Below are 26,144 nucleotides of genomic sequence, written 5' to 3'. Positions count from 1 at the left end.
GCACTGCTATAATGGCCATCTGGCCTACAGTGAAGACACTAGTTAAAATGTTTAATGTGGTATCAGCGTTTGGGGGTTTGATTCTCAGCTCTGACTCCATATTCCAAAGTCCTGATTGAAACCTTGGGAGGCATCAGTGATGGCTCTAGTGGTTGGGTTCCTGCCACCCACCTGGGAGACCTGGGTTGAGTTCCTGGCTCAAGACTTCAGCCCAGCTCAGCCCTGGATGTTCTGGGCACTTGGGGAATGGACCAGTGTACTGGAAATCTTTGTCTCTCTGCCTCTCATATTTAAAAAAAAAAAAAAAAAGGCACTTTTGACCTGTATTAAGAAAAAATAACCTGTAAGATTGGAAAATAAGCTAAGCATCAATTACAGATTTCCCCTTCAGATAATCAAGAGATCTCCTTTTGGAGACAAATTGGAAAATCAGAGAAAAATACAAAGAAAGGGGGAAAAACAGGAAATGGGGTGCTAGTGTTGTGCAGCATGTTAAGTCACCACCTGCAACTGGCATCCCATGTAAGACCCAGTTCGAGTCCAGGGTGCCCAACTTCTGACTAGCTCTCTGCTAATGCACCTGGGAAAGCAGGCTTGAGTGCTTGGGTCCCTGTTACCCATGTGGGAGACCCGGATAGGCGCTCTGGGTGCCTGGCTTTGGCCTGGCTCAGTCCCAGTTTCTTTCATTCAGTCATCTGAGGGGTGAATCAGCAGACGGAAGATCTCTCTCACTCTCTCTGCCTTTCAAATAAATAAGTCAATCTTAATAAAAATAGGAAAGTAAATCCACAATCTTAACATTTTGTGTACTTTGCATATTTTAGTCTATTTATTGTTTTTTAAAACACGCGATCTCACTGCACCTGTAATTCTGTATTCTTTTAAAGCACATGCATTTTCCTGTGTCAAGAAAACTATGAATAAATTTCAGTGGTTTGAATAATATTACATTGTATTTTACATGGATCCATTCTTCCAGTGTTGGTTGTCTGCTATACTAAACACAACTAACATCTTCATGCCATAGCTACATTCACACTTCAGACTATTTTTCCTTATGGCAAACGCCTACTTGTTCCAAAAAGGCTCAATACTTTAAAACATCTCAACCTTAAAAGTCACTACCAAACTGCTTTCCAGGAAGGTTATACATTTTCTTCTCTTTAAATCTGATGTTAGATTTTAAATTTATTTATTTGAGAGAGAAAGAGACAGACAGGGCCCATCCACTGGTTCATTCCCCAAATGCCCACAACAGCTGGGTCTGGGCTGATACCAAGGTCAGGAGCCATAAGCGCAATTCAGGTATCCCCCATGAGGGGCAGGAACTCAATTACTGTCTCTCTGCCTTTCAGATAAATAAAAATAAACATTAAACAAAAAGAACTCTACTACTATGAAATTCTTGTGCATGTTTTTCTTTTTGGTAGTATTTACTAATTTGAAGATAGAAAAGACAGCTCCCATCCCTGGTTCACTCCCCAAATGCCTGCAAAGACTCTTTTGCCAGGACTGAAACAAAGCTAGGGCTGGGAACTCAATGAAAGCCTACCATGTGGGTGGCAGAAATTCAATTACTTGGCCATCACTGCTGCCTCCCAGGGTTTGCATCAGTAGGAAGCTAGAGCCAGGAGCTGGCTAAATGTCTACTCTGTCTTCTGTATGATTCCTTTGTTGTTCTTTATTTTGTTTTTTAATTGAAAAGCAGAAAAACAGAGAGAGACTAAGAGATCTTCACCAGCTTTCACTCCTTCAATTGTAATAGCTGGGGCTGGGCAGACAGAAGTCAGGAGTCCAAAATAAATCAGAATATCACTTCTGGGTGGCAGGGACCCAAGCACTCAAGCCATTACCTGTGTCTCCAAGGGTGCAGGAAGCTGAAATAGGAAGTGGAGCCGGGACTCGAATGCAGGCACTTTGATATGGGATGTGGGCATCACAATTTAACCTCTGCACCAAATGCATGCCCCATGTATTAGTGTTTTTGTTGTTGTTTTAAAATATTTCCATATATTTGAAAGGCAAAGTAAGAGTGAAAGAGAGAAGAAGAGGTGAGTGGAGGTAGAGAGAAAGAGAGAGCTCTTCCATTTGATGGTTCATTCCCCAGGGGCGGGCCAGGTCAAAGCCATGAGACTAGGACTCCATCTGGGTCTCTCACATGGGTGCCAGGGCCCCAGAGCACTTCAGCCATCATCTGCTGCTTCCCAGGATGCCTCAGCAGGAAGCTGAGTTGGAAGTGGAGACAGTCCTCAACACCAGGCACTTGGATACGGGATGTGGGCATCCTGTGGAGTGGCTTAACCTGCTGTACCACAACATCTGTTCCCTGTGTGTGACTCTTGATATACACACGCAAGTATTTCTGTTGGATATACCCAGAAGTGGAACTGCCGAGTTACAGAGAGGTGCACGTTCAACTTTAGGAGATAATGACCAATTGTTTTCCAAAGCACATTCCAACTTACATTCTCAACAATTTTTATAATATGGTATAATTTACCAGAGTTCCATAAATCTATATTTTCCACTACAGTATATTTAAAAATCATTGCTATTCTGATATATAATTCTCTATTAATACATGAATAGTATCATACTATACTATTCCACACACACACGTATATATACTATGCTACTTGTAACACACATACATACATACACACACATACATACATACACACATATACAGTGTGCTACTTGTTTTGTTAACAGTATTTATACTGCATCTATTAGGCTTCCTATTCTCACAAGAGTCAACCTAGTAGGGGAGAATAATCTGAAAATGAGTAGCTGCAATGTAGTATGGGGAGTACAATAACATAGCATGTTCAAATACGGTGGCTGAACAGAGGGAGGAGTGGTTAGGTAAGTCTGCAATAGCTCTAGAGGAGAGAAGGTACTTAGCCTAGTTTTAGAGGATGAATGTGAGTCTGCCAAATGTGTGATGGTTGGAGGTTTGAAATAACAAGGTACCTTTAACTCAAGATTATGTCTAGAACACACAATCTAGGAAGGAATGGTGGGAGTTACAGAACAAAGAGCAGACATGGCCAGATCAAAGTGATTTTTTTTTCTTTTGACAGGCAGAGTGGACAGTGAGAGAGAGAGACAGAGAGAAAGGTCTTCCTTTGCCGTTGGTTCACCCTCCAATGGCCGCCGTGGCCAGCGCACTGCAGCCGGCGCACCGCGCTGATCCGATGGCAGGAGCCAGGTACTTATCCTGGTCTCCCATGGGGTGCAGGGCCCAAGCACCTGGTCCATCCTCCACTGTACTCCCTGGCCATAGCAGAGAGCTGGCCTGGAAGAGGGGCAACCGGGACAGAATCCGGCACCCCGACTGGGACTAGAACCTGGTGTGCCGGCGCCGCAAGGCAGAGGATTAGCCTAGGGAGCTGTGGCGCCGGCCAAAAGTGATGGGTTTTTAAGGAGCGTAGGCAGGCTCTTAAGCAGAGAGGTTTGTCTGAAACATTTTGTGTTTTAGAAAAAGCTATCTGGGGGCAATGTGGGGGGATTAGAAGATGGTAAACAGGAAGGGAAATGATGACAGTAATGTAGGCAAAATATCCTGAGGGCCTTCACAAAGTGATGGTGATAAACAGAAGAGAAAGTGAGATCAGGGCTGAAAGGTGACATATACAGGGCTTAGGCATCAACTGGATGAGGCAGCTGATGGGAAATGTCTAGAGTGAGACTGATTCTGATTTGAGAGGGATGAATGGTGAGGCATTAACCAAGACACAGAACATCTGAGGAGAAGCAGCAGGTTCTGGGTAAGTATTTGCCTAGAAATCTCTTGCCAAACATATTTTATACTCCTAGGTGAGAGGAAAGGAAAAACATATTCAGTAGCCTTCCTAAAGGAAATGAAGAAAGTAAGTTTCAGGCTTTTATTCAGAATGCCAAACTGAATTAGATAATTCTGTCTCATAAAGAAGCTAGAGATATTTCAAAGGTTTGAACTTTATTAACTTGTCTTCCTTTTTGCCTAGTTTTCCAACAGTTTCTAATATACAAGGAAATCCTCACTATTCAAATTCGCTGTTTTTTTTTGAACAGCTATATTCACTGCATCTCATATATTTATAACAACATACTGGCCCTTATTATTCACTAGCCTTTTGGCGCATTATATATTCTAATTGTTAATCATGATTAAAACCTCAGGTTAGATTTCTGACATTCCAACTGTGTTGGAGCCAAGTGCGATGATCAGATGTTACAGAAGACAGATCATTATAACGAAATTAATCACTTACTTGTCTCTGAGCACAACCCCTTCAATACAAGCACCAAAAAGGACGACATTGCTTAAATCTACCATACCGAGAGTCAAGGAAACGGCTGTTTACCCTCTGACATGATAGAAAGTAGACACTTGGGATATTTCTTCTAACAGTAAAATGAGATGCTAAATATGCTAAATCTATAAATTCCTTATTGAATTTTGTACACAAGGTTTATCTGGCAAGAATTAGGTGGTAGAAAGCAGTTATCTTTATTACCAGGGTAAGAACCCCACCATCACTCTAGTTCTACTAGATGTTCCCATGACTCAGGCTCAGACTAGATCTGTGAAAAGGATACAGACAAAGGATGTGGTCAGAATGGCAAGGATAGTGCCGATGGGAATGGACTTCTGGGCATCCTTCAGATCTCCAGATCTGTTTGATCCAGCCATGATCCCTGTGGACAGGAGGAAAAATAAGTTAATTTTTGAGTTCCTGGGCACTTTGGTATTCATGCAATTACCAAAATCTAGAGACACAGCGTGAAACCCTGAGAACATAATTCTGTCTCCTGAGTCAAACAACTCCCTGGGTCTCACAGTTTCTAAACTAGAGAGCAGCGCCTCAGCTTACCTGTGACAGAGGGAAAGAAGATCCCCACCAGGAGAGTGAAGGAGGTGGTGATGTCGACAAGGACGTATTCATGGTTTAAGCTGCCCAGGACATCAGATGATTTGGCTGAGGGCTTTTCGATAATCTCTCCTTTAGGTAAATAATTACTCCAAAGATTTTCTGCAGTGGGGAAGAAAGATAATATAAGCAGCAGCAATATGGAAAGAAGATAATCAGATCATTTCTACTCAAACAGTATTCAAAATCAGCTTTCTCGTTTACATAGTTTATAAAGGGATTTCTGCTTCTTCCACACGAGCACATGTACACACACTTGTATGTGCTGCACAACAAAGCACACGTAAATGAAAACATAAAACCTTTCTCATTTAGTTAAAATATACTTGGAAAAAATGCTATGGCACACGTGAATGCAGTTAACTTTACTAATGCAAGTTATTAGAAATTAAGCAGACTAAAGCTGAATTCCCTGTACAATCCATTATTACAATCCACAATCCAGGGCCGACGCTGTGGCACAGTGGGTTAAAGCCTTGGTCTGAAGCGTTGGCATCACATATGGGCTCCGGTTCTAGTCCTGGCTGCTCCTCTTCCGATCCAGCTCTCTGCTATGGCCTGGGAAAGCAGTAGAAGATGGCCCACGTCCTTGGGCCCCTGCACCCACGTAGGAGATCCAGAAGAAACTCCTGGCTCCTGGCTTCGGATCGGCGCAGCTCTGGCTGTTGTAGCCATCTGGGGAGTGTACCAACGGATGAAAGACCTCTCTCTCTGACTCTACCTCTGTCTGTAACTCTGCCTTTCAAATAAATAAAATAAATCTTTTTAAAAAAATCCACAATCTATAACAACGCTATTTCTAACTCATTAATGTGAACTGGCTTATGTGCAATGACATTTGAGGACCAAGACACTTAAGACAGATGTTACTTAAAGAGTTTCAGGAATTTAGCTCTTAGGGAAACACACATGTGGATGTACTCGCATGAAAATAGTTCTATTTGGGGCCAGCACTGTGGTGTAGTAGGTTAGGCCTCTGTCTGCAGTGCTGGCATCCCATACGGGCACCGGTTTGAGTCTCGGCTGCTCCACTTCCAATCCAACTCTCTGCTAATGGCTGGGAAAGCAATGGAGGATGGCCCAAGTGCTTGGGCCCCTGCACACATGTGCGAGACCTGGAAGACGCTCCTGGCTCCTGGCTTGGATTGGCCCAGCTCCAGCGTTGGGGGATTGAACCAGAAGATGGAAGCTCACTCTTGCTAACTCTGCCTCTCAAAAAAAAAAAAAAAAAAATTCTATTCCAGATGTCAATGCAAGAAAAAGACAACACTCTGCAAGGCAGTCCTAAATAAAGATAATGGTACTAACAGAAAAGCAGAAATTGTTGAACTAAGAGCTGTGTGTTGATCTGAAGGAGGAAAGGGGCACCAAGACTTCATGGACAACGTTAAGAGGTTAAGAAAACAAAACCCATTTTCCTCAGAGAACTTACCTGTAATGATACCACTAGCCAATCCAGGAATGCCCTGAATTGAAGTGACATTATTGTGAACAAAGTATTCATCACAGGTGGCATTGAAAAACTGACTTGAGTTACAGAAGAAGCCCCATAACTTTGATGGAACTGTCATGTTGTTAACTTCCTTGGTCTTAGAGCAAACATCGATGTGTCTTGAAGAAAGAGTACGGTTACCTAACATGCAGACCCTAAGTGAAGATAAATAAGGAGAAAGATCAAAGAAGAAAAAGAAAATACATTTTTCAAAAAGGTAATAGGTTAGGAAAGCACCCTCCCCCAAAATATCTCTGGGAGCTTTTGTTTTCATGGGTGGGAAGGAACTAATATTTATTAACTACCATTGTGAATGGTGAGTTATATTTTCTGTTAATTAAATCCTTACAGTGATCTCATAATGTTAATATTAATATTTTTCTATTTTGTCTATGAAGAATTACAATTTAGACAGTTATAGTATTCTGCCCAAGGCCGTACAGGTGGTAGGTGGCAAAGACAGAATTCAAACACATGAGCTTTCCAATGACAACTGAGCTGATTCATCCTTCAAATTTTTAGAAAATTAAAGAACTGCTGGTTCTATAAGCATCCTGGAGTCATTCTGTTCTTATTTTTAAAATGTCCTTATTATCATTGTTTTTTTTTTTTGCCTAAAATTCCTTATATTCATAACAAACCCCTTGAAAATGGCGTGCTAAAGGTCAAACATTTTGGCTACTATTGTGAGGAAGGCAGTGTGGCTAAAACTGAAAAGCACATCCCTTCATGGCCCAAGAGAAAACAGCTTTTGAACTTCAGCCTAGACCCAGTGGGAGTGAGGGTATTTAAGGATAATACAAATAATAACTTCTTGTTTTATTTTCTTCTTTAACCCAGAATCATAAATATGAACAAAGAAATAATACAACCACAGTAAAATACCTCTCAGTAGGAACAAGGCAACTTTTAAAATCTGCAACCTGGCTGTACACATACATAATGAACCATGCAACTATTACTCAGCTTAAACAACTCTCAATATTTTTCAGAGTTGTTTTGTGCATTCCTCTAGGTTTTTAGTCTTGCTTTGCCGGAACATTTTAAAGAAAGTACCATATATAATGACTGTTTACCAACCAAGAAAGAAGAGGATAAGCAAAGGAGAATGTGAGGCAAATGGAATTTCCCAAATTGAGATGTAACCAGAATGGTGCTTTTATAATATTTACATTTTGGAGCCAGCACTGTGGCGTAGTGGGTAAAGTCAACGCCTGCAGTGCCGGCATCCATGTGGATGCCAGTTCGAGTCCCGGCTGCTCCACTTCCGATCCAGCTCTCTGCTATGAATTGCGAAAGCAACAGAAGATGGCTCAAGTCCTTGGGTCCCTGCACCGACATGGGAGACCCAGAAGAAACTCCTGGCTTCTGGCTTCAGATCGGCATAGCTCCATCCATTGCGGCCAATTGGGGAGTGAACCAGCAGATGGAAGACCTCTCTCTCTCTCTGTCTCTCCTTCTCTCTCTGTGTAACTCTTTCAAACAAATAAATAAATCTTAAAAAAACAAAAGACAGTCCATTATGCTACTAAGAATAAAAAATGCGGCTGGCGCCGTGGCTCAATAGGCTAATCCTCCGCCTGTGGCACCAGCACACCGTGTTCTAGTCCCGGTCAGAGCGCCGGATTCTGTCCCGGTTGCCCCTCTTCCAGGCCAGCTCTCTGCTGTGGCCCGGGAGTGCAGTGGAGGATGGCCCAAGTCCTTGGGCCCTGCACCCCATGGGAGACCAGGAGAAGCACGGATCAGCACGGTGCGCCAGCCGCAGTGCGCTGGCCGCAGTGGCCATTGGAGGGTGAACCAACGGCAAAGGAAGACCTTTCTCTCTGTCTCTCTCTCTCTCACTGTCCACTCTGCCTGTCAAAAAAAAAAAAAAAAAAAAGAATAAAAAATGCAATTATTTTAAAAATTCACATAAGAATTTAGGTTTCTTTTGACTCTCTTGATTTTTCATTAATAAAAGGAATCCAGCATTTAAATATCTTACAAAGGTTGCTAGCTATAACTACACTGTAAAGCCCTTAGTGAAAATATGTATAATTGGTATCAGAGGAACAAAACCTACTATCTGTATCAAATGAGGGTTACAGCTGCTGGTTCTATGCTGGGACATAGGAGCAAGATTCACATGACAGTGTTTAACAAGAGGCTTCTTGCCTGTTCGCTAGCTGGGCTTATCTAGGAGGCCAATCTTTATTTATTTATTTATTTATTTATTTATTTGACAGGCAGAGTTAGACAGTGAGAGAGAGACAGAGAGACAGACAGAGAGAAAGGTCTTCCTTCTGTTGGTTCACCCCCCAAATGGCTGCTACGGCCGGTGCACCACGCTGATCCAAAGCCAGGAGCCAGGTGCTTCTCCTGGTCTCCCATGGGGTGCAGGGCCCAAGGACCTGGGCCATCCTCCACTGCACTCCCGGGCCACAGCAGAGAGCTGGATTGGAAGAGGAGCAACCGGGACAGAGTCCTGCACCCCAACTGGGACGAGAACCCAGGGTGCCAGTGCTGCAGGCAGAGGATAAGCCTATTGAGCCGTGGCGCTGGCCTAGGAGGCCAATCTTAGACACTGAAATTCAGATTGAAATTAGCACACCAGCAGATACATCAATGGCTTCCTATAATGATGGCTAAGCAAAAAGGCAGACACATACGGAAAGTGTGGAGGGGCAAAAGACGACTTGATGGCTCCAGCATAGATGGCCAAGATGGACACAATGACACAGGCCAGGAAAAGAGAGGCAAACTTGTTCACATAGCGCACACCGATGAATACCACCAATACCAGGAGAACCAAGAAAGCTGTGCCGTAGACACGCATGTTATTAAGCATGGCTGCTGATTCCTTGAGTGCATCCTCACTGCGAAAGATGGCAGCCCGGGGAAAAATATATACCTGTTAGATGAAAGAACAGGAAAATGATGTAATTTCAAAATAATCAAAGGGAAAGGCTGAAACAGTTTACATTTGCTTTCACAAAGGAAAGCATATAACAAATGGCTGGAGAATTAGCTGAATTCCTGTTAGGATTTGGAATGCCTACCAAAATGGGATGTCATAGATATTTTCCCCCCATGTGCTATTCTTTAAGATTACATTTCAAAACAGAGAAAAAAGGGAATTAATTTTATTCAGTGTTATATAAAATTATAATTATCCTGAGTCCTGCTCTGTTATCATTATTTTAAATTGTAAAAAAAAACACATCCCAGTGAATATGGAAATGAAAAACATTTTATTTCATTGAGATAAAGGTCTCAAAGAAAGTAAATTTTGTTTTCCTTTTTCCTCATTGAGAGAAGTGTTACATCCAAGGGAGAGTGGCAGTAATAGAGTGGAAGGAAAGAGTTAGACAAAGGATACCTCAACCTTTCTGCCTTATATTCACAGTAAGAGGCCAGTAACAGATTAGAGTCAATCACCAGATGGATTCCTATAGGTGACCTCTCAGAAGCATTCATATCAAAGAACGGATTAAACCCAAATCTAACTCTTCTATATTGCAGACCACAAATAATAAAGTACTTACCAGAAAAATTTCAATTGCCCCAAGGATATACATGGCTGCTGCAAATGTGGTACCAAGATAAAAGCAGAGGCCAACAGCGCCACCAAACTCTGGACCCAGAGCTCGGGAAATCATAAAGTATGAGCCCCCAGCTACAAGATAAAATAGAAGGTGAACAGGATAGAGTGAGTGTGTTAATAAGAAACATGTAAACAAGACACACACAACAAAAATATGCATGAAGGATGTTTTTTAGGCTTCAAAATATCCTGAATGAGGGACTGGTGTTGCAGGTGTATCAGATAAAACCACTGCCTACAAAGCCTGAATCCCATAAGGGCACCAGTTCAATTCCTGGCAGCTCCATTCCAATCCAGCTGCCTGCCAATTCACCTAGGAGAGCAGCAGCAGAGGATGGCCCAAGTCCTTTGGTCCCTGCACCCACATGGGAGATCCAGAAGATTTGGGGTCCCAGCTTCAGCCAAGCCCAGCCCAGCCCTGGCTGATGAGGCTATTTAGGGAGTGAATCAAGGGATGGGAGACTTCTGTCCCTCCCCTCCCCCCACCCCATAACTCTGCCTTCAAATACACTTTTAAAAAAATTTTAAAGACTTATTTATTTACTTGAAAGGCAGAGTTAGAGGCAGATGCGGGGGGTGGGGGGAGAGAAAGAGAGAGAGAGAGAGACAATTCTGTGAATTGTTTCTCACTTTGAAGCTCAATTGTGTTGACTTGGACAAGTAGAATGTCCCATAAAAACCACTTAGGCCCCTGTTTGGAGCCTGGCTGGCTCTGAACACTGCCAGGGACCCACTCAGCCTGCCTCTGCCCTCCCTGTAGAAAGGCTCTGCCTGCTGCACCCAGCTTCCCTGACGGTGGACTGCAAACAGCCAGGGCTTAGTGTTGGGTCTCAAGTTAGTTGGCCAAGGTCTTTTGAAAAAAAAAAAAAAAAAAGAGAGAGAGAGAGAGAAAGAAAAACAAATAAAATAAGGGGCCGGCACTGTGGGTTAAGCTGCCGCATCCCATATGGGTGCTAGTGCTGCTCCATTTTCAGGCCAGCTCCCTGCTAATGTGCCTGGGACAGCAATGGAGGACGGCCCAAGTGCTTGGGCCCCTGTACCCATGTGGGAGACCCAGGGGAAGCTCTTAGCTCCTGGTTTTGGTCTAGCCTGGCCCCAGCCATGGAGGCCATTTGGGCAGTGAACCACAGGATGGAAAACCTCTCTGTCTCTGTAACTCTTTATCTTTCAAATAAATAAATCTTAAAAAAAAGATAAAACCTTCTTTGTAGAATATGCCACATATGTAAAACATCACAAAACACATGTAGCTAATATTAGAAAAGAGCCGGTGCCGCGGCTCACTAGGCTAATCCTCTGCCTTGCGGCGCCGGCACACCGGGTTCTAGTCCCAGTCCGGGCGCTGGATGCTGTCCTGGTTGCCCCTCTTCCAGGCCTGCTCTCTGCTGTGGCCTGGGAGTGCAGTGGAGGATGGCCCAAGTGCTTGGGCCCTGCACCCCATGGGAGACCAGGATAAGCACCTGGCTGCTGCCTTCGGATCAGTGTGGTGCGCTGGCCGCGGTGGCCATTGGAGGGTGAACCAACGGCAAAGGAAGACCTTTCTGTCTCTGTCTCTCTCTCTCTCACTGTCCACTCTGTCAAAAAAAAAAAAAAATCAAAGAATATTTACTATAGGCATGAGACAGCCTTCCACTCAAATACATTCTAACTAAAATTTAAACTAAGAACATAACTGAAATGAAAAGACTTCTAAGTTTAGGAAATAGGCAGATTTTAAAGAAGCTATCTTAATGCCAAATAGTATTAATAATTAATAGTATTAATGTCTATGTCCTATAGTCTATTACTTTGGTATTCTGTTCCTTGGAAGTTTGCGCCTTGGCCTTTGTGGCATAAACACACAATAATCATTGACAACCCCTGAAATCCAACCTTGACCAACTGACCTGGCACCACTCCGTTAGTGGCAATGGCACTCATGGAGATAGCAGTCAACATTGTCTGCAGAGAAAGGGAGAGAAGATTGTCACTGATGGAAAGACATTTCTGTACTATTTCCCTCCTGCAGACCTCAGAGCAGTTTTCAAAAATTTGACTCTACCTACTTTGATGAACAGTTTATGTCAAACCTAATGGCCTGAAATCAGATAATGTGCTCCAGTTCACTGCATGAACCACCAATATCATCTGCAGGATTCTGCTAAAATGTTCCCACATTGCAATCAGTAAATTTGCTGCTATTAAGAACTGCTGATCTCACTCTGGGTCCTAGTTAAATAGGAAAGAAAGCATATTACATTGAAAAGGAAGTAATGAATTAATAAGAAACTCAGAAAATAGGTAAAATCCTGACAAAAGATTAACTGTGATACCAGAATAATATTCATTAAGAGAGGGAACCTTGGAAGACTTCTGATCATGTAAGTATAGTTTAAAATACTGTCTGGTACTATAGGACAGAAAGCAGTGCAGACAGGGAGTAGCTGGATTCAGAGGTACTGGTCAGTAGGATATTAAAGTAGTTCAATGACAAGTTTCAAATTACAGTGGGAGTAGGGAGAATAAAATGATAGGGTGGAATGTAAGAGATTTCACAGAGAATGGATTAGCCTTGGTAACTGATTAGGCTGAGAGGCAATCAAGGAGCCAAAGTATGCCCTTGAAGTTTCAAGCCTGAGAAACTGAGAAAGAAAACATGGAGCCTTGATTTTTCAGCTATTATTGATATGGGCTATGTCAAACCTCATTTGTATGGCTTTCAGCTAAAAACAATGTAAAAGGAGGGTAGAATGTGATAGTAATGAAAGAGGGCAGTAGAAATCTATGATAAACCAATAGATGTGACTGAGATACACAAACAGGAGGAGTTAAAATTAAAGGACCATCAGAATGTACGCAGCAAGTGGAGAGAAAACCTACAAAGAACAACTGAATCTTGAGGAAAGGGCTAAGGGGACTTCAAAACAACAAAAAACAAACCAATAGTCTACCTCGTAAGTAGCTCTGTTTTGGTTCTCAATAAGTACTGTAGTTAATGCATTACATTTTCTAACAGATTGTCACAAATTTGATGCTATTATGCTCAAATGGTTTGGACTTTTAAATTCTTTGAAGATAGAACTTTATCTTCTACTTCCGGTTGAAATCTTGTTTTGTAACTTCTAGTACTTCATATAAGAGATAGCAGACAGGGAACAGGCATTAAATAACTGAAAATCCTTCAAATTTTAATATCAGAATCTCTCTTGAGATTATGAATCTTCCCAAATGCTGTTTTATTCAACAAGAGGTCGTGTGCACATACTGATGAGAACTTGAAAGATTCCAGGTTAACTCCAGGAGCCAACAGGGGACTTACACAGCAGCAGCAGATGAGGACGATTGCAAAGGCCTGAAGAACTCCAGCAGTGCCGACCACCCATGTAAGGCGTAGAAAGAGGATCACTCCAAAAATATTTTGTAGACAGGGGAGGTAGACACCCATGAAAGTACCCATCTGGGGGGTCTGGGAAGAAAAGAGGTCGACAGAAAAAATTATACAGTCATCCAGAAGAGATGCTTTTATTTTTTACTGTTACATAAAAACTTGCTCCCTAATTACCAAAAATCTCAAGGAAGAGATAACAAGTTAAATAAATATCTTCAAAAGGCTCTCCTCTTACAGTGCTCTCCTCTCACAGGCTCACTCCCTCACATTAGTTAGGGTTCTCTTCAAGTATCACCTAGTCCTGTCTCTGTCCACTCTGTCAAATGTGGCGACCCCTCCACTTGGCATCCTTGCCAGTGATAGTCTGTTTACTCTGCATAAGTTTTTGCTACAGTATTTATCAACACTTAATAAGAGCTTAATGATCATCTTCTCATATTAGAATTGAGGCTGCTTGGCAGCCAGGGCTCTGAATGTTCAGCGTATGCTAGGACCCCAGTAACAGAGCAGCACCAGGCATGTAGCAAGTCTCTAAGTCACTGGATGAGCAGTGATGCCCTGGATTTGTGGAGCCTTTTTATTTATCCTTATCATTCTGATGTCTCACCTTGGTGGGCTTCTTTTTCCCTTCAGTGATGTTTTCTGCCTCTTCATGTTCCTTTGCTCCTTGTGTCAGATTTGTGTAATTGGCCATGCGATTGAGGAGAGAAGACACTTTTGGTCTGGTGTCCATTTCTTCCTACAAAGCCAGAAGCATGGAAGAAATGAGTTACGAAAAACACTGAAAGCAAGCATCAAAATAACCTTTCTCCCAGAACACTGTACAATGAGAAAATATTTCATAGGTAAAAATTTTAAGAAAATTAATGACACTTAATTCTTCTACATTAAAAAAAGTCAAAATCAGGACATCACGAATCCTTGCTCTCTTTCATTCATATATATATATATATATATATATATAAAACTGGTAACAGTTATATGGGGCTGGCTTTGTGGTTAAGCTACAGCCTGCAAAGCCAGCATCCCATATGAGTGCTTGTTTGAGTCCCATCTGCACCACTTCTGATCTAGTTCCCTGCTAATGTATGTGGAAAGCAGAAGATGGCCCAAGTACTTAGGCTCCTGCACTCATATGGGAAACCTGGATGGAGTTCCAGGCTCTTCGCTTCAGCCTGGCCTATATCTGGGGAATGAACCAATAGATGGATGATCTTTCTCTCTCCCACTACCCTATAACTCTGCCTTTCAAATCAATAAATCTTTATTTAAAAAAAAGTTATATATATATTTGTAGCATACATGATTTTTTGATTTTATAAATATATAAAATGCAAAATGATCACATCAAGTGAATTACCATATCTCTCAATTACTTGTTTTTTAAAGTAAGTTTATTTGTTTATTTGAAAGGCAGAATGACAGAGAGAGGGAGAGACAGAGATCTTCAGTTTGCTGGTTCACTTGACAAATGGCTGTAAGAGCTGGGGTTGGTCCAAGTCAAAGCCAGGAGCTAAGATCCAGGTGCCAGGAATTCCATTCAGGTCTCCCACGTGGGTGGTAGGGACCCAAGCACTGGAGTCACCAACTGCTGCTTCCCAGGTGCATTAGCAGGAAGCTGGATTGGAAGCAGAGGTCTGACTTGATCCCAGGCACTCTGATAGGGGATGTAGGCATCCCAAGTAGCAGCTTAACCCACTGTGCCACAATACCAGCCCCTTAAATACTTAATTTTTTGTAGCTAAGATCATTTAAAATCTACTTTGTTAGCAATTTTCAAGTATAAATTAACTACATTGTGCTGTATAACAAATATAAAAAATGTATTCCTCCTAAGTGAAACCTTGTACTCTAACATCACCTTATTCCCTCCTCTGGCGCCTACCCTCTTACCCCATAATTACCATTCTACTCCCTATGAGCTCAACATTTTAAGAATCCACAATTAAGTGAGACCATGCCACATTTGTGTTTCTGTGCCTTCTTACTTGACGTAATATAATGCCCTCCAGGTTCACCCAGGTTCTTGCAAATGTCAGGGTTATCTTCTTTTTAAAGGTGAAATGTTGTTCTACCACATAAATATTCAACATTTTCTTTATCCATTCATATCTTGAAGGACACTTAGAAAGGTTTGTTGTCTTGATTGTTGTGAATAGTGCTGCCATGAATGCAGAAGTGCAGGTATCTCTTCGACACACTGATTTCACTTCTGAATAAATACCGAGTCGTGGTACGGCTGAATCATATGGTAGTTCTATTTTTAATTTTTTGAGGAACATCATGATATTTTATGATAACAAAATTCTTTTTTTCTACCTAAATTTGTTTGAGAGAGGGAGAGGGAGAGGGAGAGGAGGGGGGAAGAGAGAGAGAGAGAAAGAGAGAAAGAGAGAGAGACACTCTGTACAATGGTAACAGCCATAGCTGGGAACACAATCTAGGTCTCCCACATGGGTGGACAGAACCCAATTATTTCAGCTATATTTACTGCCTCATACAGTCTTCTTTGGCAGGAAGCTCGAATCAGTTTCAATAACAGAGAATCAAGGGCCTGTGCTGTGGTGTAGCGAGTAAAGCTGCCACCTGCAGAGCTGGCATCCCATATGGGTGCCAGTTCAAGTCCTGGCTGCTCCATTTCTGATCCAGCTCTCTGCTATGGCCTGGGAAAGCAGTAGAAGAAGGCCCAAGTGTTGGGCTCCTGCACCGATGTGGAAGACCTAGAAGAAGCTCCTGGCTCCTAGCTTCCCAATGGCCCAGCTCTGGCTGTTGCAGCCATTTGGGGAGTGAAACAGCAAATGGAAGATATATTCTCTCTCTGTAACTCTGACTTTCAAATGAATAAATAAATCTTTTTTTTTTTTTTTAAGAGCAGAGAATCAAACCCAGGTACTCTGATATGGGATGTGGGCATATTAAACATTAGGTTAAACATCTAGTCCCTGACCACAAGATTTTTCAATGAAAATTTTCATTTCTCTTTCTAACAGCTATGTAACTTTAGAAAAACAAATTATTGGTCCTTAGAGCAACCTGTGAAAAACACTGGTAATAAGATCCTTAACTATAGTGGCCTCCCCTTTTTTGTTTACTAATACATAAGACTTTATTTACAACATGGAGCATGGACAGGTTGGGAAAGAACTTTACAACTGATCTAAATCTTCACATTAGACTTTTCCTTGAATAAAGTGAAAGTATTTAAAAAACACAGGCATTGAGTGAAGTGGAACTTGAATCACTGTCTAAAGCCAGACAAAGGAATTGACGGACTAAACCAGTCACCTTTCAACAACCAGACTCCATCAAAGTCCATGTTGTTGTAGTCAGGTAACAGATCCTCTTCATTATACTAAATGAAACAAGCCAGGCACAAAAAGACAGATACTGCATGGGCACATTTAAGTGTGGAAGTTAAAAAATTAAACTCACGGAGTCAGAGGCAGGGAGAAAGGAGGATGGGGAAAAGATATGGTGTCAGTCATAGGGTACAAAGACTTAGGAGGAATATGTTTTGAGACCAACAGTCAACAATAATGTACTGCATATTTCAAAATTGCTAAGAAAGTAAAATTCAAATGTTCTCACCACAATGAATAGTAAATGAGTATATGGTAATTCGATTTAATCATCCTACAATGTAAACATACATCAATATATCACACTCCACTCCACAAAAATATACAAGTCTTATTTGTCAACTAAAAAAAGACATATAGGTCCTCTTAATATGGCATCCTGCTTCCTACTGTGATTTTTTTTTGTTTATTTTTAAGGTAAATGATACTCTTGCAAACAGAAGCTTGAAAATATACTGCTTTATATTTAGGAATATTATCCCAATATAAACATTTAAGTTATAGGTGAATTAGGCTGTACATACTTCATAAATCTATATTCTTTCCTTACCTTATAGAAATCTGATTAAATGCCTTTTTAATATAATTAGGTTATACAGACAAAATTAACTGCAATGACAAGTTATAATAACTACTGTATTTTAACATTAGTTATTACATTATCTACCTGGTACAATTAAAAATAAATGGAGTAAACAGCTATTTTGAAATATCTGTTCCTGAGGTCTCCGTCAGAGTTTTCTCCCAAATATTACCTCAAAGAGTGCCAAGTTTTTATCAAAATATTCATCTCCTTCTTCATAATTGGAATTATTAAGATAAGCATTTCGAGCTTTCTTATGCCCATCATCTAGAAAAAAAAGTAAACTAAGTTAGATTTTTATTGCTGTTAAAGAAGCACCAGCACTATAACTCTTCACGGCCTTTGTATTAACAGAACTCATGGTCACATTCAGATCTTATCTAAGTGTGGCAGAACTCAGCACTGTTTGGAGAATGTAGCCCCAACAAGTCTCTGAAGAAGTAAACACAGACAATATAAAACCTCTGGAGACACTGCTCTTTTAGGATTCCAGTCTACAGAAATCCTACTCTTAAATAGGTTTTCTAAATCTAGGATGAAAAATAAGTACTTGAGTTTCTACCTGGTGTAAAATATTACGTTAGACATGGATTAAACACTACTGTTGCTGACACGGCAGGAAAAGCTCTCTGCCCCCAGGGCTGTCAACCCTGTGTAAATTACAACCCTTGTGCTAAATTAGGCCATTTAACTAAGTTTTTAAACTAAGATTTATTTATTTATTTGAAAGGTAGAGTTATGGATGGGGGGGTGCAGAGGGAAAGAGAGAGGGAGAGAGAGAGAGAATATGAATCTTCCATCTACTGGTTCACTCCCCAAATGGCTACAATGGCTGGGTCTGGGCCAGGCTGAAGGGCCTAGAACTCTACCTGGGTCTCCCACGTGGGTGGCAGGGGCCCAAGTACTTGGGCCACTTTCCTCTGCTTTCTCAGGCTCATTAGCAGGGAGCTGGATCTAAATGGAGCAGCCAGAACTTGATCCAGCACCCATATGGAATGCTGGAGTCGCAGGCAATGGCTTAACCTGCTATGTATGGCACAATGCCAGCTCCATTTTTTGTATTTTTATGTTAAAGATGCATATTTTTATATTAAAGAGGCACACAACAGGAATTTGGTAAAACGGTTATAAAGAAGAAAAAAGAGGCCGGTGCTGCGGCTCAATAGGCTAATCCTCCACCTTGCGGCGCCGGCATACCGGGTTCTAGTCTCAGTCCTGGCGCTGGATTCTGTCCTGGTTGCCCCTCTTCCAGGCCAGCCCTCTGCTATGACCCAAGTGCTTGGGCCCTGCACCCGCATGGGAGACCAGGAGAAGCACCTGGCTCCTGGCTTTGGATCAGCGCCGTGCGCCGGCCGCAGCGCGCCGGCCACGACGGCCATTGGAGGGTGAACCAATGGCAAAAAGGAAGACCTTTTTCCCTCTCTCTCTCTCTCACTGTCCACTCTGCCTGTCAAAAATAAAAAGAGACTGAGTCACTAAGACAGCAGACTGTGTTGCATGCTTCCTTAACTTTGGTTCTTTATTGCTTAAAAGCAACATAATTACATGGTCTGGTAGGATATCAGAGAAAATAAAATATAATGGAACTAAGATCTTCAATATTAATGAAATAGATACTGATATAAAAATTAAAGAAATTAAAAACCCTATAACCTCATAAGAGGAGCTTGATAGCCAAAAAACTATCAAAATGATAGATGTTAAATCAAAAGACAAAACAACCAACTTGAAGAAATTTCCAATGGCTAAAAATGGGATAAATGAACACTACACATACACTTTTTAGACTGATATCTCCAATATGAAATATCCAAAATGATATTTTAAAAACTAATTACCTTTGCTAGGTTGTTAAGGACACACACACATAATTCTGAAAAATTATAAATGAAAAGAACCAGTTATCCTGCCTTGTACCAAGTGTTTCTGAATAGCTAAATATGACTAAAGAAAAAAATTTCATTATAAAAACACTGTTCCTGATTAATGATAAATGGAATGATATAATTAGAAAAAAACTCAGACTGTGGCTGGTGTCACTGTTTGGGTTGCCCGTGTCCCATATAGGAGAATCTGCTTTGAGTACTGGCTACTCTGTTCTGAACCAACCTCCTGCTAACGTGCATCCTGGGAGGCAGCAGGTGATAGGTCAAGTACTTGAATTCCTGCCACTCACATGGGAGACCCGGATGAAGCTCCAGGCTCAGCCCAGGCTATTGGGGGCCTATGGCTTTCTATGTCTCTCCCTCCCCAGTCCATCACTTTGCCTTTCAAATAAATAAAAACATAAACAAACTCTAAAAACAAACAAAAGAACCCAAAACCTAACCATTTGCAACCTCTAATGAATCTAGGCAGTGATCACAACCTCCAGGCCAAAGGCTGAGGTAGAATTACATGTGGATAGATCAGGGTGATCCAGAGCTGATGACACACCTGAACACCACTGGAAGTGGGACAACACAATTCCCTGATGTAGTACAATGAAAAGTATACTATACAATCATCTCTCATGTCTTCTTTTTCATTTTTTTATTTATTTAAAAGGCAGACAGACAGAGACAGACAAAAAGGGACACAGATCTTCTATCTGCTGGTATACTCCCCATATACCCAACAGCCAGGGCTAGGCCAGGCTAAAGCCAAGAATTGGGAACTCTGGTGGCAGGGATCCAAACACTTGAGCCACCATCTGCTGCCTCCCAGGGTACACATTAGCAGGTAGTTGGAATCAGAAGCACAGTCAGGACTTGAACCCAGATACTCTGGTATGGATGTGGGCATTCCAAGCAGCGTCTTAACCCCTGCAACAAATGCCATTTCCTCTATAATAATTCTTATCAAAAGAATGGAAATTAAATGTAATCAAGCCTCTACATCTAATTACTAGTTCACAGAAAACACAAAGGACAAATATGCAAAATATAACAAGAATGTAGTCACCTAATTCAGAATGCAGTACATTCTACATGACAATTTTATTTCTTTAGCAAATGACATAAATTCATAAATTAAAGAGAGACTTAGGAGTAACAGGTGGTTATCATAACAGTTAAGATGGTGCCTAACCTGGCTGTTCCAGCCAGCTGGAGAGTGAACCAGCAGATGGGAAGATCTCATTCACTGTCTCTCCCTCTCTCTATAACTGACTTTCAAATAAATAAACCTTTTTAAGATTCTATTTTTTTAAAGATTTATTTATTTGAAAGGCAGAGTTACAAACACAAACACAGACACACACACACACACACATGAGTCTTCCATCTACTGGTTCACTCCCCAGATGGCCACGGCGGCCGGAGCTGTGCCAATCTGAAGCCAGGAGCTTCTTCCGTGTATTCCATGTAGGTACAGGGGTCCAAAGACTTGAGCCATCTTCCTCTGCTATCCCAGGTGCATCAGCAGGGAACTGGATGGGAAGTGGACTTGAGCTGGCGCTCATATAGGATGCCAGCACTGCAGATGCAGCTTTACCCACTACGTCACAGTGCCAGCCCCAAGTTTATTTATTTATTTATTTATTTATTTATCAGAAAGGCAGAGTTAGAGAGGGAGAAGGAGAGAGAGATATCTCCCATCCACTGGTTCACTCCCCAAGTAGCTGCAACAGCCAGGGCTGGGCCAGGCCAAAGCCAGGAGCATCTTCTGGGTCCCCCACATGTGTGTAGGGGTCCAAGAACTTGGGCCATCTTCTGCTGCTTTCCCAGGCACATTAGTAGGGAGCTGGACAGGAAGTGGAGCAGCTGGGACTCGAACCAGCACACATATGGGATGCTGGCACTGCAGATGGTGCAGATGGTGCCAAGATGCCTGCCTCCTGCATTGGAATGCCTTGTTTCAATGCCTGGCTCTGGCTTCGGTAACATAGACCCTGAGAGGCAACGAGGAGGGCTCAAGTAATTATATTCCTAGTGCCAATGTTGAAGACCTCAACTGATTCCTGATATTCCTGATTCCAGTCTTTGGTCCCACACAATCATAGTTGTTGTGGGCATTTAGGGAATGAAATCTGCAGATGAGAGGGCTCAGTCTGCCTCACAAATAAACAGAGACTTAAGAGACATAGCCAATTCCAAGGTGTGAACTTTGTTAGAATCCTGAGTTAAACAAGTCAAAAGCAAAGACATTTTTGAAACAAAAATTTGCATATATACTGGTTATTTGATTTTTTTAAAAGAAGGGGTAAATAAAACCATACAGTGTCTGGAATTTTCTTTTATCTTTATTTGAGACACATAGAGAAAGAAATAGAGAGACAGGGACAGGTAGAAAGCAATCTCCCATCTGCTGGGTCACTCTCCAAATGCCTATAACAGCCTGAACTGGGTCAGGCTGAGGCTGGGAGCTGAGAACTTAATTCAGTTCTCCCAACCAGATGTCAGGGACTCAAGCACTTGAGTCATCACCATCTACCTTCCAGGGTGCACATCAGTAAGAAACTAGAATTGGGAGCAAGATTGGGACTCAAATTCAGGCACTTCAATTTGGGATGTGAGGTCCCAACTGGTGTCTCAACCACTAGGCCAAATGCTTGCCCCTGGAGTTTTCTCTAAATTATTCTAATAAAAAACTGGGGGTGGGGCCCTTGAAAACAGATTCAAAACATTATTGAAGCTGAGTGACAGCTTCATGGAGGTTCACCATACTATTCTACTTTTCTATACCTATTGTCTTTAACAACACTTACAAAAAGAAAGGAAATTGGGGCTGGTGCTGAGGTGTAGCGGGTTTAAGCAGCTTCTTGTGATGCCAATATGAGCACCAGTTTGAGTCCTGAGTTCCAGCCATTTCACTTCTGATCTAGTTCCCTGCTAGTGTGCCTAGGAAAACAACAGCAGAAGGCACAAATGTTTGGGCTCCCACCGCCTGTGTGGAAGACCTGAATGGAGTTCCAGGCTCCTGGCTTCAGTCTGGCCCAGCCTCAGCTGTTGCAGCCATTTTGGGGGTGAACCAGTGGATGCAAGATTTCTCTGCTCTCCTTCTCTCTCTCTGTAACTCTGCCTTAAATAAATAAATAAATCTTAATTTTCTAAAGAAGGAAAATATATCATTTTGCTCTAATGGCTCCAGAAAATTCTAAAGAGAATAACACAGCTTAAAAATTATCATTTCTGCTTTTCACCAAGATGGCACTGAAGGCGAAGAAGTAAGCTCCTGCCCACTCCTAAAGCAGAAGCAAAAACAAAGGCTTTCAAGGCCAAGAAGGCGGTGATGAAAGGCATTCACAGCCACAAAAAACAACAACAACAACAACAAAAATCCACACATCACACATGTTCCAGCAGCCCAAATGTGCTTGGAAGAGCGCTTGACCACTATGCCATCATCAAGTTCCGCCTGACCACTGAGTCTGCCATGAAGAAGAGAGAAGACAACACCACACTAGTGTTCACTGTGGATGTCAAAGCTAACAAACACCAGATTAAACAAGCTGTGAAGTAACTATGACATTGATATGGCCAGTCAACACTCTGATCAGACTTGATCTGATCAGGAGGAGGGGAGGGGAGGGGAGGGGAAGGAGAGAGGAAGAGGAGGGGAAGGAGAGAGGGAGAGGGAAAGGGAGAGGGAGAGGAGAGGAGAAGAGAGGAGAGGAGAGGAGAGGAGGGGGAAGGGGAGAGGGGGAGAGGGGGAGAGGGGGAGAGGGGGAGAGGGGGAGAGGGGGAGAGGGGGAGAGGGGGAGAGAGGGAAAGAGGGAGAGAGGGAGGGGGGAGAGGGGGAGAGGGGGAGAGAGAGTGAGGGAGAGGGGAAAAGGGAGAGGGGAGGGGGAGAGGAGGAGGGGGTAAGGAAGGGAGAGAGAGACTTTCTATCTGCTGGTTCACTCCCCAGATGGACACAATAGCCAGGAGCCTGGGATTCCATCTGAGTCTCTCATATGGGTGGCAGGGGCCCAAGGACTTGGACCATCCCCTGGTTTCCCAGGTGCAATAGTAGGGTGCTGGATCACAAGTGGAACAGCCAGGATTCAAATTGGTGCTCATATGGGATGCTGGCATTAGCATCAGGTGGTGACTTTGTGACTTTACCTGCTGTGCCACAACAATGGCCCCAGATTCGTAAGCTGATATTTTCATGTTAATGCTTGATGAATGAAGGGTAGAGAGTTGATCTAATTATGGCCGCTGAGAGTTGGAGCTGGTGGGAAGTCTTTGGATCATTGCGGGTGTGCCCTCAGAGAGTGGTTCTTGAGAGGGAGTTTATTATTGGAGGTTGGCTGAGGCTCGCTCTGCTTCCTGGCCAGTGATATGATCACCCCTCTGCACCTGCCATGAGCAGCCTTCGTAGACACTGAACTAAGGGGCCGTTTGAAGTGGAGTGAAACTTCCAAACTGTAAGCTGAAATAAACTTTTTGTTTCCCAAGAGGCTCCTCTCGAATATTTTCGTAAAAGTACTGAAAAGTAGACTAATACAAGATACAAGCTCCAACATACTGTTCAGCAACTTTATAATTGTGTTGGCCCAAGGTCTTTGCTGCCTCATTCTGCTGCCTGCATTTAAGTCACTTCCTAGCAACCTTGACATCTCTATATTTGGACCTTTCTAGTCTCAATTTTCAGGGGAAATTAATCACTGAAACTTTCAGATACCCTGTTTCTGGCCAAACTTTCATTTGCTTGCTTGCTTAATATTACTGGAGGGTGGAATAATGTCCCTGGAGACTTTGCCTATTTGTATGAGATCAATAATACCTTAAAAATTGTCCTTCCCAAAGTCTGTCTGTGGTGAAAGAGCTCTACAGAGGTCCTGGTAAATCACGAGGTCGTCATGGAAGGTCAAGGATTTCCAGGCAAGGGACAAAACTCCTGTTAGGCCTGGTTATACCGAAAGGCATGAAATTAGCATAGCTCACTTCTCAGCCTGAATATTTTGGTGGGAAGCCATGCTGTGGGAGAGTACACCCTTCCAAAGCCTGGGTCACTACTCTGACCCCAGGAAATATCAAATGGAAGAGTGCTTCTGGGGTTTCTGAATAGCAAGTCATCCTTTTTTTTTTTTTTTTTTTTTTTTTTTGACAGGCAGAGTGGACAATGAGAGAGAGAGAGACAGAGAGAAAGGTCTTCCTTTGCCGTTGGTTCACCCTCCAATGGTTGCCATGGCCAGTGCACTGTGGCCGGTGCACCGTGCTGATCCAATGGCAGGAGCCAGGTACTTATCCTGGTCTCCCATGGGGTGCAGGGCCCAAGCACTTGGGCCATCCTCCACTGCGCTCCCTGGCCACAGCAGAGAGCTGGCCTGCAAGGGGGCAACCGGGACAGAATCCGGCGCCCCAACCGGGACTAGAACCGGTGTGCCGGCACCGCAAGGCGGAGGATTAGCCTAGTGAGCCGCGGCGCCGGCCGCAAGTCATCTTTACTCTGTAGGAACTACGAACCAAATCCATTTCCTAGGGCTCTTTCAGGACTATCTAGATTGCTTTGGAGGATACCTACTGAGACTGGCCTTGGTAATGTTTTGAATTATCAGCCCATCCAAATAATGCTGATATTACTAGGAAAGTTATTGGTATTTCATTGCATAATTCAAATGAAAAGTGACAAGAGAAACACTGGCTCTACTCAGGAGTTTAGATTTTTGGTTTTTTTATAGTGTGTGTTTATGTATTTGTAAGCAGAGAATAATGGTATACCAAATGTTTTCCTCATCATAAAAGCTTTATTGTTATGATGCTATTATTTCTATAATACTGCTTTTGAAAATTACCATTTATATAATCTCTTGGGCCTGAGATAAATTTCATATTACTCCTTTACCTTAATCTTGCTAAACAGTCTTTGCTGGTCTGGAGTAGGCAGAAGGCAGGCACAAGTGTTCTTAATTTCCCTTGGCACAGGTTTGGGTTTGAACTAAGTGACTACATGAACATGAAATGCTGCCTCAAATGCTATAAATTATGTTAATATTATAGCTTGTTTTAGTAAGCAGCCAAATAAGAAGCATACATTATGACTGGCTGCTATACCTCTTAAATCTATAAATTTCTGAAATAGACATTTGGTGGAGTAATTTCCTGCCTGGGATATCAGTGTGTCTGGTTTGAGTCCTGACTCCTCTGCTTCTGATCCAGCTTCCTGCTAACGTGCACCATAGGAGGCAGCAGATGATCCATTAAATTGCTAGGGTTCCTGCCACTCATATGTTCAGAGACCTGGAAGGAGTTCCAGGCTCCTGGCTCCGATCTGGCTCAGTCCTGGCTGTTGGCAGACATTTGGGGAGTGAACCACCAGATGGAAGACCTCTCTCTGCCATTTGAATAAATTTATATAAAATATATATTACATATATTTTCTTTTTCCCCTTCCAGTTTCTTTGTTGAAGACATGTCATTCATCCTGGAGAGTTTCTGATGGTATTTTTTTTAAGATTTATTTATCTCAAAGGCAGAGTGACACAAAGGGCAGGATAAAGATGGAGAGAGATCTTCCATCTGCTGGTTTACTCCCCAAAAGAGTACACTGGCCAGGACTGGGCCAGGATGAAGACAGGAGCCTCGAACTCCAGCCAGGTCTCCCATGTGGGTTTAGGGGCCCAACTAGTTGGGCTATCACCTCCTGCTTTCCTAGGCACCTTAGCAGGGAACTGAATTCAAATTGGAGCAGCCAGGACTCACACTAGCACTCCAACATGGGATGCCAGTGTCACAAGAAGCATCTTAAGCCACTGTGCCACAATGCTGGTCTATGATGTTATGATTTCGATGATGGCCTCTGAGGGGGTTTAACATGTTCTATTTTTTTGTAATTCTTCTAAGTTGGTAGCTAAATTTAGAGGCATAATCATATTCATTCATTATTTTTAAGGGAGATGGAGGAAAGTGATTTTAAAATTTTTTTAATTTTAAATTA

General features: G+C 42.4%; 1 protein-coding gene across 4 annotated transcripts in view; it reads right to left on the bottom strand.

The window, feature by feature from the left end:
- SLC12A6 (solute carrier family 12 member 6) overlaps positions 1-26,144 on the bottom strand; it is a 122,521-nt gene that overhangs the window by 19,057 nt on the left and 77,320 nt on the right. For all 4 annotated transcript variants that reach the window (XM_008269264.4, XM_051822107.2, XM_051822108.2 and 1 more), the window contains 10 exons: positions 17,473-17,567; positions 13,966-14,097; positions 13,290-13,436; positions 11,878-11,932; positions 9,933-10,063; positions 9,057-9,298; positions 6,349-6,563; positions 4,860-5,018; positions 4,585-4,683; positions 4,257-4,314 (listed from right to left, as the gene is read on the bottom strand). In XM_008269264.4, the coding sequence (XP_008267486.1) occupies positions 4,257-4,314; positions 4,585-4,683; positions 4,860-5,018; positions 6,349-6,563; positions 9,057-9,298; positions 9,933-10,063; positions 11,878-11,932; positions 13,290-13,436; positions 13,966-14,097; positions 17,473-17,567 (1,333 nt within the window). The remainder of the gene's footprint in view (positions 1-4,256; positions 4,315-4,584; positions 4,684-4,859; positions 5,019-6,348; positions 6,564-9,056; positions 9,299-9,932; positions 10,064-11,877; positions 11,933-13,289; positions 13,437-13,965; positions 14,098-17,472; positions 17,568-26,144) is intronic.

Source organism: Oryctolagus cuniculus, chromosome 12 (assembly GCF_964237555.1).
Source record: "Oryctolagus cuniculus chromosome 12, mOryCun1.1, whole genome shotgun sequence".
Lineage (NCBI taxonomy): Eukaryota > Metazoa > Chordata > Mammalia > Lagomorpha > Leporidae > Oryctolagus > Oryctolagus cuniculus.
This window is presented reverse-complemented; position numbering and strand designations above follow the sequence as displayed.